Source organism: Ascaphus truei, chromosome 5, assembly GCF_040206685.1.
Source record: "Ascaphus truei isolate aAscTru1 chromosome 5, aAscTru1.hap1, whole genome shotgun sequence".
NCBI classification, from domain to species: domain Eukaryota; kingdom Metazoa; phylum Chordata; class Amphibia; order Anura; family Ascaphidae; genus Ascaphus; species Ascaphus truei.
This window is the reverse complement of record NC_134487.1, coordinates 167825452-167841315: the sequence shown is the minus strand read 5'-3', so window position 1 is coordinate 167841315 and position 15864 is coordinate 167825452. Positions and strand designations below refer to the sequence as shown.

Here is a 15864-nt window from a genome sequence, read left to right as displayed (position 1 = left end):
TGGTCCACAGTATCAAATGCTGCAGAGAGGTAGAGTAATATGAGCAAAGTGTAATGACCCTTGTCTTTGGCACCATGGAAGTCATTAGTTATTTTGGTGAGGGCTGTTTCAGTGGAGTGAGCAGTGTGGAAGCCAGATTGTATAGAGTCTAGGAGAGAATAGGTGGTGAGAAAATGGAGCAAGCGAGAGAATACAAGACGTTCAAGGCGTTTAGAAGCAAAATACAGTGGAAGACAGGACGATAGTTAGAAAGACAGGTAGGGTCAAGCTTGCTGTTTTTGAGTAATGGTATAACTGTTACATGTTTGAAGGAGGCGGGAAAGGTGCCAGAGTAGTGGGAGGAGTTAAAAATGTGTGTGTGCGTAGGAATTATAGTAGGAGCAAGAGGTTATAGGAGATGGGAGAGAATGGGGCCAAGGTGGCAGGGGGAGAAGAGGAGATCGGCATCGATATATCCTCCTCTGTGATAGCGGAAATAGAGTCTAGGAAGACAGGAGGAGAGTTCGTAAGAGGTGTAGGATGAGAGGAGGATACAGATGGGATGCCCTGATTCCACCTTTTCTTTGAAATAGTCAGCAAAGTCCTGAGGTGAAATGGAGGAAGAAAAACAGGCAGCAGAAGGTGGTCTGAGTAGGGAGTCTAAGACAGAGAAGGGTCGGTGTGGCTTAGGCTACGCTTACAGTGACGGCAACGTGACGGTCGCTGGAAAAATCAAATTGAGATCACTTCCAGCGATCGCAACCAAGCCATTGCGCCGTCGCATCGCGCTTACTATAAACACACACAACGGTGGCAATGTATTTGTTTTGGCGCAACGTCGCCGGCACTATAAGCGCAGCCTTAGACTTGTGCATGTTGTTTAGGGAAGAAAAGTATGTTTGTGCCTGAGGCTGGGCAGAGTTGAAACAGGATAGCATAAATTTGTAGTGAAGGAAGTCTGCGAGAGTGTGAGATTTCCCCCAGAGGCATTCAGAGGAACCAGTGCAGGAACGCAACAAGCGCGTGTGGAAATTTAGCCAGGGTCTGGGGTTAGAAGGACGAAAACGGCAGAGAGAAAGAGGGGCATGTAGATCAAGAGGGGAGGATTGGGGAAAGTTGTAGTTCCTGACAAGGTTGTCGGTGTCTGGAGCAGAGCTGACAGAGGAGAGGGAGGAGCATAAAGTTGATTCAAAAGCTGGTAGGTTAATAGAGCGCAGGTCTCTGCAGAAACGAGGGGCAGATGGAGGTGGAGAAGGGGAGATGTGAGAGAGAAAATAAGATGAGATGATGGTCAGAGAGAGGAAAGGGGGAAATGGAGAAATCAGAGAGAGAAGCTTTTAGTGAAAACCAGGTCTAGGTAGTGGTCATCCTTGTGGGTGCTAGCTACAGTCCAATGTTGAAGACCAAATGAAGAGGTTAGTGAGAGAAAACGGGAAGCCCAATGGATAGAGTTGTCATCAATATGGCAGTTGAAGTCACCAAGGAGAAGAACAGGGGAGTCGGAGAAAAGAAAGAGAGACAGGATTCAAAGTGAGAGAGAAAGGCAGAAGGGGAATGAGTAGAGGTAGGTGGTCGATAGATGACAGCCACGTGGACAGGGAGAGGAGAGAAGATCTGGCCAGTGTGAGACTCAAAGGAGGGAAAAGCAAGAGAGGGAGGAATAGGAAGGTTACGGTAATGGCAGAGAGAGGAGGAGCCCCACGCCTCCACCCCTGCCATCAATCCGCAGAGTGTGAGAGAAAGAAAGGCCACCATAAGACAGGGCAGCTTCCAGTGCAGAGTCAAATTGAGTAAGCCAAGTCTCCATTATAGCAAACAGGAGCAGAGAGTGAGAGAGAAATAAGTCATGTACCGAGAGGAACTTGTTTGAAAGGGTGCAAGCATTCAAAAGGTCACAGGAGAGAAAAGGAAGTTTGACGGGGGATAGGTATGAGGTTAGAGGGTTTGACCCCAGGAGTGGAAGTTGCATGCTGGAGACGAGGACAAGAGCATTGTAGAAATACGGCAGGGACCAGGTTTGGGAGAGATATCCACAGAAGCAAGGAGGAGAAGCATGGGGAGAAAGAGAATATGTGAGGAGGATTTGTAGGGGTGTGCTTGAGTGCAGGGGGTATAGTTGTGTATTGTCAAAGGGCACAGGTAGGAAAGGAGAGCTGGAGATATATGAATAGAGTTAGAGACATAATGAGGCTGGTAGAAAGAAACACGTGTTTTGAAAAGAAGTGAGGTCACAGCAAATATAAGAAATAGAGGCGGCATGGCAGCAGTAGTTTAGTGTTGAGATGGGCCGTCTGGAATAGGAAACGTCCTCCTTTCCAGCGCAGTTTGAATTAAATATCCAGGACCAGTAGGTGTTCTGTTGTCTACTTGTTTCACTCCTGTTGAACATTAAAATATTCTCTAAGATTGTACAACATAAACTTCTATAATGCAAAATATTGCATGGTTTGCATAGGAATCAATGTCAATGTTACACAGTATATCACAATATATCCCTACATTTTCCAACATATCGCACCACAGAGAACAATGAAGCGCGCTTCATCTGTATACGTACTGTATATGTGTGTATATATCTTTTTTTTCTTTTACAAAACATTTATAACCAACATACTACATTGAACCTTTCTTTTATTCATTGACATATATTTATTAGCTTTCACAATGTGGCCAAAATCCCTTTGTCTGTTGCATGATCTGTAGAGATTTTTGATTTCCGTTCAGTAACATCAGTGTGTATTTAAAGCAATCTCTAGTAATCGCCAATGAGTGACAGTGTTTCTGTTCCTGTTAACAATGCATAGATCTAAAGAGGCTCACAGTGCGAAAAACAGTTTGAGGATCTCCAGAGATATCAACTTTCATGGACTCAAATGGGAGAGATTTGGGGGTTCTGAGTCAAAAATGCAATTGTAATGAAAAAGTTCTGATTTTAATAAGCGAGGCTTAGTAGTAGTACCTAAGTGGTACTAAAGCAGCCATGGATATTACCATCTCTATATTACAGACTAAAAACACCCAGGAATAATATGGAAGCAAGACCTCTGCCTCTGATTGCATTATAAACAGTATGTTGCACTCACTATACTTACAGGTTGACATGTTTCTGATTGATGGTTCTTTTCCCTGCTGTTTAGTTAGCTGCAATGTATTATTGCACTTCACTTTAATAAGTGGCATTAAGTAGACATTAAATACTGTACATGGTCATCAAGCCTTTTTAAGTTGGCTTTAGTGATTGTGTCACTCACTGATATTGCATGCAATTAACATGCTTTTATTGGACACCTTTCTTGTGAAAAATGGGGTTAGCAGCAGGATTGAGTATAATAAGCCAAACAAACACATAGACAATGAAATTGGTCAAACATTGGCTCGTTGGAGCTTTCGTTATGTCATATATTTTTTTTAGTGTGGTGATGATTTTCAGCTGAAGTTGTATATGGTACAGTCTTTTAAAACTTTTTGTAAGTGGGTAGGTAACGGAAAAAACACAAGCACTTGCCCGATTTGTATCCAACCTCTTCTTATTTCAGGTTCTGACAAAGGGGGTCATTATTTCAAGAAATGACTGATTGTAAAATGTTCAAAAGTTCCTTTTAAAAATGTTTTGCTATCATTGGCCATGTGTTCATTAAAAAAAGAATGACAACTTGCAAATAAGATAACTAATGACTTGCCAAAAAAAATGCATGCTGTTGTCAACATTTTAGAAGCCATACCTTGCCATATTATTGAGGTTTTTGTATTTATTTTTCATAGTGTTAATTAGATGTTTTTAATTATTCGGAACCTAAAATTATTTTCTATATATCTCGGAGAGCAGTAGAATTTTGCCGGCACATGCATGAAGTTGGTTATCTCATCCGTTCCGGCATTAACTCCCACTCAAGTCAACAGGAGTCAACAGCGGAACGAGCGTGATAAACCGTACCGATGCATGTGCCCCAATAAGTGCTTTATCTTTAACAATTGCAGAAATCCTTTTGACATATGTACTCATAATTTGATATGATTTGATGCCATTGCTTCCCATGGACAAGTTTTACTTAGATTGTAACCTCGTTGGGCAAGAAATTGCTTTTTTCCATGGTCTCCGTTTATATTTAATGCTCTTATCTGCATACAGTATGTATCGTGTAATGATTTGTTTAATATCTACGTAAAGGGCTGCATACTTGGTTGAGGAAACATAAATAGAAATTCACAATCTAATACATAGGTCATTTTTGGGTGTATTGTGAAACGAAGCTTCCGCTTCCTTTGTAGGCAACAGAGAGCGAAATGGGAGACGTGGACTTGACGGGGTTACCGGAGGCCCCTGTAGACTCCGAGGATGAAGAAGAGGAAGATGAAGATATTGACAGAGCTTCAGACACATTGCTGGGTCGTGACATTGTGCGAGAGTGCCTCGAAAAGGAGCCTGCAGATCGAACAGACGATGACATTGGTATGTTTAAAAAAAGGGCTTTTTACCTAGATTAATATTTTATCATCCCAGCCTGACAAGAACACACAACTCCTTTTGAACTGAGGGTATTAAATCTAATTTCCTTCCCTGCCCTCTGTGTGTTGTCACTATAAATAGAACTCAAAATGCCAAAGGATGCCAGAAAGATAATGATGCATTATATTAGTGTCTACACAATCAAATTTCTTGTTATGTATAACACAGAACAGAGAATGTTGAAGCTAATTAAATTGTTTGCAGCATTGAAGTATGGGTAAATAGCCATTTTAGTCTACCTGCTTTAGGGGGAAGTGGTTCCCAATATTTTTTTAATAACTTCTCACCCAAAATAAAATAAGGATGACCACGTTTTAGGTGCGCGCCCCCACCAAAGAATATGTAATAGATTTCACACAATGGAATGAATTAATTAGATTAAACTGTACTATTCTATGTGCTGCATATTATATTAATCTGGACCAAGCTGTGCTCATGTCAATGTTTCTTTTCCCTAACAGAGCAATTACTGGAGTTTATGCATCAGCTTCCCGCTTTTGCCAACATGACTATGTCTGTGAGAAGAAAGCTTTGCTCAGTCATGATCTTTGAAGTGGTAGAGCAGGCCGGAGCCATCATCCTTGAAGATGGGAAAGAAGTAAGTGACAAAACATCTGAAAACCATTATGTACATGTAGGTAGTGGGTTAAAGCAAAGTGTAAATGTTACCCTGTCTAAATCTAGACTTGCATCCAAAGTATTGCTTTCACGAACACATGGTTCAGTTCAAGATACTTAAAGCTGCAATTTACATTGATCAACTTCAAAATACGTTTCTTCCCTTTGCTTCCAATGGAGACGGCTTTTTTCTGCTTTCCGGTGTTGTTGTTTTTTTTTAAATAGTATTTTCATGCCATTTTACATTCCGTTTTACAATCCAAAGAATACAAAAAGATTTCAAAGATATAAATTGGCTGCCGTAGATTGCCATAGAAAGGAATGAACTTAAATTAAAACTTAAAATACCAATACATTCTTCGCACTTATAATAATAATAATAATAGAAACAAAACAGTGATGGCGAGAACAAGAGAGAATCCTGTTATGACCATACAGGTCAGTTTTTGATTGCTGTAAATGCTCCATGAAGTCTGGCTCTTAAGTTTGCGTGTAAATTCATTCATTAAAATATATATTTTTTACTGGCACACTGTGTACTGCAGTCTCACCCAGAATCACACAGTTTAACCAGCTAACAAAACAATATGAACATGTTGCAACTATCGTCAAGCCAATTATCTTGCTCACCAGGCACTTGAGATGTGTGCCAGTTGTTCTTTAGTCTTCATACCTTCTAATCGAAATATTTACTTATGTGGGTGGAGTTGCAATTGCAGCAACATATAGATATACCAGTCTTCCAATTATCTGCTTACAAGGAAGAATGAAAAGGGTGTGATGCAACTGGCCTGAATCCCACCTACAGATGCAGCCCATGCCTTTGCCAGGGAAAATACTGTGGCTATCTCACAGTAAATGCTGCAACATTTCTGTGAAATTCTGCAGCCAAACTAATGGCCCACCGGATTAACACAGCGGGGGTCCCAGCTGTCCCATTCAGTTTGGCGTGAATTTGCTTAGCGGTTTTTGCCTATAAATAGTACATTCGTCTTGCATTAAAACCCACTCCCAGAACACCATTGTCGAAACGCGTTGGAGCGGGAGTTCTTGCAGAGGGGACCCCCTTTTCCTCACCACTCGTTAGGGTCAGTGCATCAGCACTTACGGAATTTTTGTGATGTATTGAGGAATGGAATTGACACTTGACTCTGGTTATCAACTAGACTGACCTTTTCAAATTCAGTTGCGACTTGAACACTAGCAGGCTATTACAGTCATTATTTGTCTGTTTATGCTGGTTCTCTATGCATATTACTAACCTTTTACATCTACGTGCAGTACTTTCAGCACCTTGTTACTGCCTCTTGTGTGTGTATGCACTTTGTAGCAACTTTCTGCAGTTACTTTGCCTTGCCCTATTTAGGTCTAGAGGTACTACACTATTTTTATCCTGTAAGTTGCTTTATATCATGTCTTGATATTGATTATAACTCTATTCTTTCAATTAGGTCATTCATATTTTTGCCATACGTCCTTGAACTCACCTTCTTGTCCCCTTGTGGTTATTTGAGGTCTTTGGTTGTGTCCCCCTTATTTTAGACTTTCTCCCTTGTTTTTAAGTTCATTAATAAATTGTAATTTATACTTTTTTGGTATTCCTGTGTGCTCCATTTTTGGTACTCTTTTTTGTTGTTTATATATATATAAATAGATTGTGAACAAAAATAAACCTGGCACCAAATAAAAGTCCAATATGGCAAGTCCTGTAATCCTCAGTGAAACTGCACGGATACTTTCAAGCCATGGAACAGAAAAAAGACAAACAGAACAAATCATAGCGTAACACTGCTGGGTAAAGACAGTCTATGCTATACACAGAACATTAAACATTAAACAAACTCCTAGTGACAAAGCTAAAACTTATTTATTAAAATAATATATAATGAACTATGCCATTTAACATTGGCTGCACGGGGTTACTGAACAGCTGATCGTCCGGAGATGTAAAATCAAAACCCTACTCACGAGAAGCAGGGTAAGGGCAGCAGTGTTACGCTATGATTTGTTCTGTTTGTCTTTTTTCTCGTTCCATGGCTTGAAAGCATCCGTGCAGTTTCACTGAGGATTACAGGACTTGCCATATTGGACTTTTATTTGGCGCCAGGTTTATTTTTGTTCACAATCTGTTTCAGTCTGTACTAGGCAGTAGTTATCAGGCAGCCTAACCTTTATGTAAAGGGTGTAATATTGTCACTATTTGTTTTATCACTGATTAGTTATAGACACTTTAGCGCTACAGTCACAATTTTTTTTAAATGTAAATTTTTTTTTTTTAATATAAATACACACACACACACGCACACACACACGCACACACACACACACACACAAAGAAGGTCTCATATAAAGCACTCAAAATTGATGGAAAAAATAAGATGAGTTTTATTTACACAGAAAAAAATAATAAAATATATAAAACACCAACCACTAAACTCCTAAATAGGAAAGCTGCAAAGAATAAGCAAATATATATAAATATGGACCGTCTACCATCTATCATATTGTGGGGTCACTACTATCAGGCAACAGGTGTTAACCTCTGAGTTAAAGTATTTTTTGCTGCTGACTTTCACCGTGGATTACACTCCTTTTGTGATATGTACCTTGGACCTTATATAAGAACCCTCATACTACACATGTTTATGGGAGCTCAATACTCTCTCTTATCCATGATAATATCTACTATGGGACTGATCTCAGTTGATTCAATTTGGATCCGGAATCTTTAGATGTTCTTTTACTTCCATCCATTTTATTCCTTGCCCTACAGATCTTTTGAATGATTATACTCTCATGTCATATGTTTCCACCATATACCTTGCTTGGTAGGAGTAATGTGTGACCGGCCGGTCTGATTTACATCCCAGGGGAATTTTTATTTTCTATTTTTTATCTATATAAGTCCTTGTGCAGGGTTTCTCTCCACCTTCCTGGCCAATGAGAGTAGTTGCTCTAATCTCTCCTGCAGTCCAGGGTGTCTCCCTGGACTAGAGATTCCCTTGTAGTTATATTTCAGGCTTTTAAAAAGCCTAACGAGCCAATTGAGCAGGTTAATCAGGACTGTCTGCTCTGAATTACTCAGCGCTGGGCTCAAGCTCTGCACATAGGTTTCCCTACCAAGCTATTTCGACAGGGGTGGCACCTTGTCACATTGATATTGTTTGAGAACCAGATAAAATAGACGGAGGAATGGAGTTACACTCACATTTGTTTCCTAAGTAAACAGATCTTTATTTTGGAAACTCTTGGTGTTTTCTTTGGTCTTGTGGCGTCTGTCTCAGCTCATACTAGGTTCTGTTTCTGAGTATATAGAGAGACAGAAAATGCCATAGCATAATGCAGTTTTATTTAAAATGATAAAAGTAAAATAGGTTATTGCACTCACAAACGCCTATCTTGGGCTCTATGCAGATTGAATATCATGCTTTCCAGCAGCTGGGTTTTCTGCGGATCTTTGCTTGTCCCACTTGAAACCACCCAGCGTTTCCAGAATAAAGATCTGTTTCATTAAGAAACACATGTGTAACACCATTCCTCTGTATATTTTATCTGGTGCTCAAACAATATGACACACTTGTTTTTTCTTCTTTTCCTTTTCTCCCCTGATCCATGCGCCAGAGGATGACTTCTTCTGCGTATTTCTAGAAGGGCAGTCACCTGTAAGGATCGCTGCACAGAATGTGTTACTATAGGCAACATTTATTGAAACCACCTTTAAGTCTCATATCTACACAGTATCTTCCTTAACATTAGCTGACAATGTTATATTTATAATTTTATGATTTCTCATGCTAATGTATGTTAAGTGAAGATGAAGAGTTAACACTCAACCACTCCTATCCCCCACCCCTCAATCTCTGATAAATTATGTTCGCCACAAAATACCAACCCATCCTATTACAGTACTACTATCAAAATTAACTGTAGACTCATGACTGGTATTCTGAGCTGCTTCTGTTGCCCGTGAAACTATAGGGCCCACTGAATTAATTTTCTGGGTCGTTTGTTTTAGACGCCATGTACACTGGTTTAGGTCCATCACTGGTGATACACAATTGCTGTAAAATGTATGAATACAAAAGCAGAGAGAGAACAAATACAATATTTACACTGGAGGTATTTTTAGAGTTAAATGGCAGGTATAGATACAGAGTTACACATAGAGTTTGAAGGTATAGATACTTTAACATATGGTACCTGTAATAGCTAGGATAGTTTTTTTTAACTTGTTCTGGGGTTACAAAATTAGGCTGTTAACTGCTGCTTCATATAATCTAAGTTACATTGGTTAGTATAACACAGTAGGTTGTTAAGTAATTAAATATTGACACCTAACAAAGGTGACTATTGTTTAGTACAGAATATCTAGACGTGCTAGATGTATTTACATCTATATATAACGGTGCACTCTCACGCATTGTAGTGGTTGTGAAATATCTATGCGCAACAGATTTTAACTTTACATGTTTTGTACACTGTGTCTGCCATATGTTATTTCACATTCTCGATTGACGTCTGCTCTCTTTCCAGCTGGACTCTTGGTATGTTATTCTAAATGGCACTGTAGAAATCACTCATTCAGATGGGAGAAGTGAAAACCTTTGCATGGGAAACAGCTTTGGGATAATCCCATCTTTAGATAAGCAGTACATGAATGGAGTTGTGAGGACCAAAATCGATGACTGCCAGGTATGTTGTTCGATCGCCACTACAACAATGAACATTTATAATTCGCATGCGATAAAGAAAGGGACTGCCATGCTTTTAACCACTTCTTTGCAATAGGTACCAGCAATGTTTGGAGCAATCCTTTGTAGGCACCTCCAGCAACATATGGGTTAAATTAGTCTTCCCTTCACAAATTGAGTTCATTTGGGCATGAAACTGCATATAAACAAGACAACTAGTCTCGCTTTTCCCGTTACGTTAAAAAGCCTGTCCTATAGGCATAGCTTTCCTAGTCCCAAAGGAAGCTGGCGTCTGAGTCTTTATATTTTCTTAATAAAAACTATAAATGGATAGTGTTGAGGCTGATCTTTTAAGAACGTATGGGTCTCATTTACAACAATCTATTTGGACACTTACATTTTATTTGACAAACATAATACTTATTATGATATGAATATAAAAAAATCTAACAAGGTATCTAATAAATGTGGCGTAGTGTAGGAGTTGCGTCGGGCTGCTGTCCCACGGCTATGCAGCACCACGTAGGGAAATGGGGAAGCTCACATGTCTTGGGGGGCTTGCAGCACTGTTATACTCCCATAGATCATAAATGGAGACTGCCCTTTTTTATTTTGGGTGGTGACACCTCCCTTTTGAACCCAAGAAGTCCATGGGGTATGGTGGGATTCCCCTTTTGCTAAATGAAGGGGGAAGGTATCTCATGTCATTACCCAGAATCCCAGGCTAAAGTAGAAGCGCTCTTTGCTAAGCGATAATGGGGAAGACAGGGTTACAGACCTGTCTGAGACATGCAAATGCACCACAAGTGGTATTTGTATTTACTGTTCAGAGGAGGGTTTTGTCACTTTTTGTACCCACCATAACTTATTATGTATAATGTATGAGAAATATATGGAAATACAAATAGTATATTTATTTGAAAAAGTTACAATAAAGCACGCAATCCATAAATAATTAAACTGTAGAAGTTGCACCAGAATTGGACTCGTCTGTGTGAACAGTCTCTAGCCATGTACAGGACTGGGAAGTTTGCATTTCAGTTCTATTTTCGGTTCAGCACAGTAGCTCATATTTGCTGCACGTATCTCTTCTGTATGGTGTTTGTGCAAGGCAAAAAGGGAAGTCTTCTCAGATCAAGACTGGTGGTCAGCTAGTCTACTTCATGTTTTGTGTGCATACTTTTAGGAAATGAACAGAGTTTTTTTTTTTTTTTTTTTAATATATGCTATTTTTAGTTTCAGCTGAGACTCCTCATTGCCACATTTTCAGAAAGAATGTGTCTCAGCTGTGACTTGGGGCTGTCACTTTCTTTAGTCTTCAGTGGGCGCAGGGCGAACTAGGACATGAAATGGTAAACAAAGACTCCACTGACAGTGACTTGTCTCTGTTGGACTGTCTCTGCCCCGCGCTAGTGCGTGGAGATGTTTTTATGTACTATCGATTTCTTAATTGTCCCCATATTTTTCTGGGACAGTTTGTGTGCATAGCGCAGCAAGATTACTGGCGGATATTAAACCATGTAGAGAAGAACACCCACAAAGTTGAGATAGGCGGTGAGATCGTTATGGTAAAGGAGCACCGAGAACTGGATCGTAGTGGAACGAGGAAAGGGCACATAGTGATTAAGGTAAGAGAAAAACGGTGGTATTACCATTTTACTAGCAAATAATCCCAAAATACCTTTATTGTGCCAAGGAATTTTAAAAAACATTATTTTAGAATCATTTTGGGGTCTCTTCATCATGCATATAAATGTTGGATGACCAATACAGGCATCATTCTTACCTAGTCATGTTGTGTCTATGAGAGCTGTGCATCTTGCATTCTGAAGGCAGAATGTGATCGCTGAAGCGATTTAATGAATGTTTGCTGTTCTCATGTCTGTAACTGAATATACCGTACCATCACTTCCCGTATGCTTCACACATTTAAAAGTTCTTAAAAACGGAATTTCTTCAAAGAGCACTGGGCTATAGCCCACCATAGAAATTGAAACCTAGAAACAAATAAGTTGACAGCAGATAAGAACTATTCGGCCAACCTAGTCGTCATTCTCCTATCCACTGTGAAGCCTCACACCTGATTATGTTTCTTTCATATTTATGATAGCCTTGTGTGTTACCCATGCATTTTTGAACACCCACGCGATACGATCTTTACCATAACCAAGCGTATTAACTGACATTGGACATCCTCGAGCACCATCGGTCTCTCCCCACTGATGCTTGTGTGTCTTCCTTTCCACCTCTTAGATTGTAATCTCCTTGGAGCAGGGGCATCCTGACCCATTGCGTTAAGCAAATTAACATGAGATTACGCATGTTTTCTTTCATGCCCATTATACTGTGCTGAGGGTCTTGTTGGTGCATTAAAAATAAAGTATGATAAAGTGTAAAACATAGTGGAGAGAAGGTCGAAAACGGTGGAAGATGTATGCAATTCTATACCAAAATACATTTTGTTTAGTTGACATCAGATTATTAAACAGCCGTACCTCCTCAGTGGAGTTTTATCATTTATTACATTTTTTTTTAACAGACTTGAGAAAGAAAATGGGGACCCTCGGTGCCCAGTTTATTAGCTGTAATGCTTAAATTTCCTGGCATATTTGGAAATGTAAATAATGTCTTAATGCTAGACATGAAATGTGAATGAGGGAACAGGCGCTTTGATACTTCTCATTGACCAAATTCCACAGCCTGCACCTACCGTTTAACCCAGGGGTGCGCAAAGTTTTTAACTTTCACCCCCCCCTGCCGCCTCACCTCCTGCCTCGCGCCCCCTCTCCTCCTCGGCTCCGGCGTCAAATGACGTCATGTGACCCCGCCGCGTCATTTAATGCCGAATTACCATGGCGACGCGTCGCCGAAGATCGGGTAAGAGAAGCAGCAAAGGCCTCATGCGGTCCCCCCCGGCACTTAATTTAAGTGCCTTGGGGGAGAGCGCGAGACGTCTGTAGCCGCTGCGCCCCCCCCCCTGGAAATTCTCCTCCACCCCCACTTGCGCACCGCTGGTTTAACCTATGAAAGAATGAGACTTCATGGTAGAAGGGTAGTGGCAGGTCTGTTCTCAGTGAGATCCCAAGTTCAGGTACAAAAAGCAAAAAGAAAATGAATGTTAGGGAGAATTGCTGCTTTAACTCCATTGGTGCCAGATAGGTCAGCAACACACAAGTCGTAAAATATTTGTTTGATTTTCAGTTTAAGACTATAATAAATGCTAAATTATGGATACTGATTTTAATACCAAAAATCTGTCCTTGGCCATAGACACATTTTGTTGGTCTGTATGTGCATCTGTAGACTTGTGAAAATCGGCTAGATTAATGTTGCTGCCAAATGCAAATGCTATTAGTATAGCCAATCTGTTAGCACTTCTCTTGCGAATGGGGTGGGGGGAGGGGGAAAGAGACAGGACTTTGTATTAACCCCTTCACTGGCAGAGCGACTTGTAAAGCATTCTGTTTGCAAATTTCCTTGGTAGTGAAGTGGTTAAAGCACACTTATAATGTTCACTTCTGTTTACATCCACCTCAAATAAAGTTGGCGTCTAGCCTCTGGTGCTTAATCTCATTAGTGCCATTTAACATACTAATGGGATTATAAAACCAGAGAAGGGAGAGTGAAAGAGGATGCTGTATTTCTCTACCAAGTAGGGAAATAGTTTGTCATCCTGTATGTCCCGAGTGAAGCATAGCGCCCATTATTTAAAATATATAAAAATAGAATGTACCAATGCTGCGATGTCTCTTAACTGCATTGTCTATCCTCTGTCACACCATCTACATTCTCACATTTACACATTCTCGTTTGGATCTCTGATTTTACCTTTCCTCTTACTTTTTGTACTCTCTTATGTGACACTAACCATCCCCCCCCTTGCTTCCCTATTGTCTCTCTCGGGTAATATTTGCTTTCTTAAATTTTCTTGGCTTCTAACTACGCTCTATTTACCCACACTACTTGCCTTCGTTAAGGTGTCACTCAACGTCGAGGCTATGGGATTCATGTCCCAGAATTTGTCGCGCAGCATTCTTGGACAGAGATCTCATAGCCGCTGTAGTGACTGCAAACACAAAAACTCCCCACTCCTAGTGAATCTGACCGCATGCCAGCACAGGGAGGAAGGAGGGTGCTTGGGTGATAGAAAGTGGGTTGAGGAGAGAAATCTGGTATGTAACAGGAAAACTTGAAAGGTATGCTGCAGAGGTCTAGTACTCACACTTTATAAGGTTTGTAAGTTGTCTGACTTTAATGATGTTCACTTAATAACACACTGGTTGCAAAGAGCAATATCTAAGAGGCTTGTCTTGGTTTCAGTATCAAGTAGCGTTAAATGGAAGACCCATGACGATGCTTGTTAATGATCTTGCTAATCTTTTTTTTTTTTTTCTTTTCTTTTTAATAAATATATATTTTTTTTAGGGAACCCCAGAGAGACTCATCATGCACTTAATAGAAGAGCACTCGATTATTGACCCAACTTACATAGAAGATTTCCTATTAACATACAGGACGTTCCTTGCCAGCCCATTGGAAGTTGGGGACAAACTTTTGGAATGGTTTCTAGTTGACAGCCTCAGGGACAAGGTTTGTAGACTGCTAAATGCAGAGATGGTAGATTATATTAACCTGTGCAGTGCCAGAGGTGTCTCAGTGCTTTGCTGTTGCAGTCCCTGTGGCATTGAAGTTTTGGGTACAGTCAATACTTTTTTTTTAATGCTGATCGTAGTTTTAAAAGTCAATAAGAAACACTTTCTTCATGCTGTCTACACTGATCTGTATGAGTTTTGAGGATGGTTTCTCTCGTAGGAAACAATAGTTTTGATACCTAATGACTAAATAGTCATTACAAATGAAACAAGCGTGATGGATATTTTTTAACTGTTTTTTTTTAACACGCGTATTGTCTATGTCATAGGTGACACGTGTAGTGCTTCTCTGGGTGAACAACCATTTCAATGATTTTGAAGGTGCTCCTGCCATGACCAGATTTCTAGAAGAATTTGAAAAGAATCTTGATAATGCGGTATGCTCCTTTTAAATGTCAAATGTTTGGGACAAAGCTAATGCGCAGGCGTAACACCAGGATTAACAGGGAACCCCTGACTGTTACTTTATTTTTCAACAATGAAAATAATATCTGCACTCTGCACACAAAAACTGACTCACAGAAATAGTTTATTGAACGGTGCTCTAATTGTACATTGTCACTTTTTTTGTGAAGTGTGCTGCGGTTATTCTTTTCATTGTGTGTTCTTAGACGGGTTAGAGAGGTTCTCTTACCTGTGTGCACTATCTCTATTTCTGCTCTAGTGTGGATACGTTAGTGGTGCTGATTGACCTAGCTTTCGTTTATTTTGCAACCGTTTCCCTAAGTTCTAGGTGGTTTTTTTTTCTTCCTTTAATAGGGTTTTTTATTTTGCCTTCTCTGTCTAGCAAAAGTCTTTTTTTTGTTTGTTTCCTGAATAAACCTACTAGTCCCTTTGGCCCCTATTCAATTTCCTGTGAAGCCGCCATTGGAAAATGTAAGCTTTATTCACTTGAATGGCGCTTATAAATTGAGCAGGAGTAAATCTGCTCCACTGTATAATATGTGATATAGAGAAGCGCAAAACTAAAACAAAATAAGCTTCTCTGTGCAGCTTTAAATAAACGATATCTAGAATATCGTGTACAAGTGTTAGTGGAAAAATATAAAGCTTAATAGAGTGCTAGCACACAATGAACTTATACTAAGATTAACCCAATGAAAGTGGTTAGGTGAACAAATCACTCACACATGTCTGTATAAATATGGTCTGATCACACGTGACTCTCTCTTAAAAAACAAAGAGGAGTACATAGCATAATACAGTTTTAATGCACAAATGATTAGATGCAAGGGGGATGGACACACTCACATTCTCCCGAAAAGTAAATCGCAATGAGTGCTTTAAGGGCACACTCGCCACTCTGGGACTGCCTCTGGAACTGAAAGATCCACAACCCCTGAGGAAGCCGAATTGGAAAGTAGGCGAAACGTGTAGGGTTTTTGGCCCTCTGAAGACTCCGTAGCTGGGGAGGAAG

At 40.1% G+C, this 15864-nt stretch overlaps 1 protein-coding gene across 7 annotated transcripts in view; it reads left to right on the top strand.

The window, feature by feature from the left end:
- Positions 1–15864, top strand: part of RAPGEF6 (Rap guanine nucleotide exchange factor 6) — a 309945-nt gene that overhangs the window by 226850 nt on the left and 67231 nt on the right. For all 7 annotated transcript variants that reach the window (XM_075601184.1, XM_075601185.1, XM_075601188.1 and 4 more), the window contains 6 exons: positions 4249–4429; positions 4948–5084; positions 9638–9796; positions 11271–11423; positions 14221–14385; positions 14717–14824. In XM_075601184.1, the coding sequence (XP_075457299.1) occupies positions 4249–4429; positions 4948–5084; positions 9638–9796; positions 11271–11423; positions 14221–14385; positions 14717–14824 (903 nt within the window). The remainder of the gene's footprint in view (positions 1–4248; positions 4430–4947; positions 5085–9637; positions 9797–11270; positions 11424–14220; positions 14386–14716; positions 14825–15864) is intronic.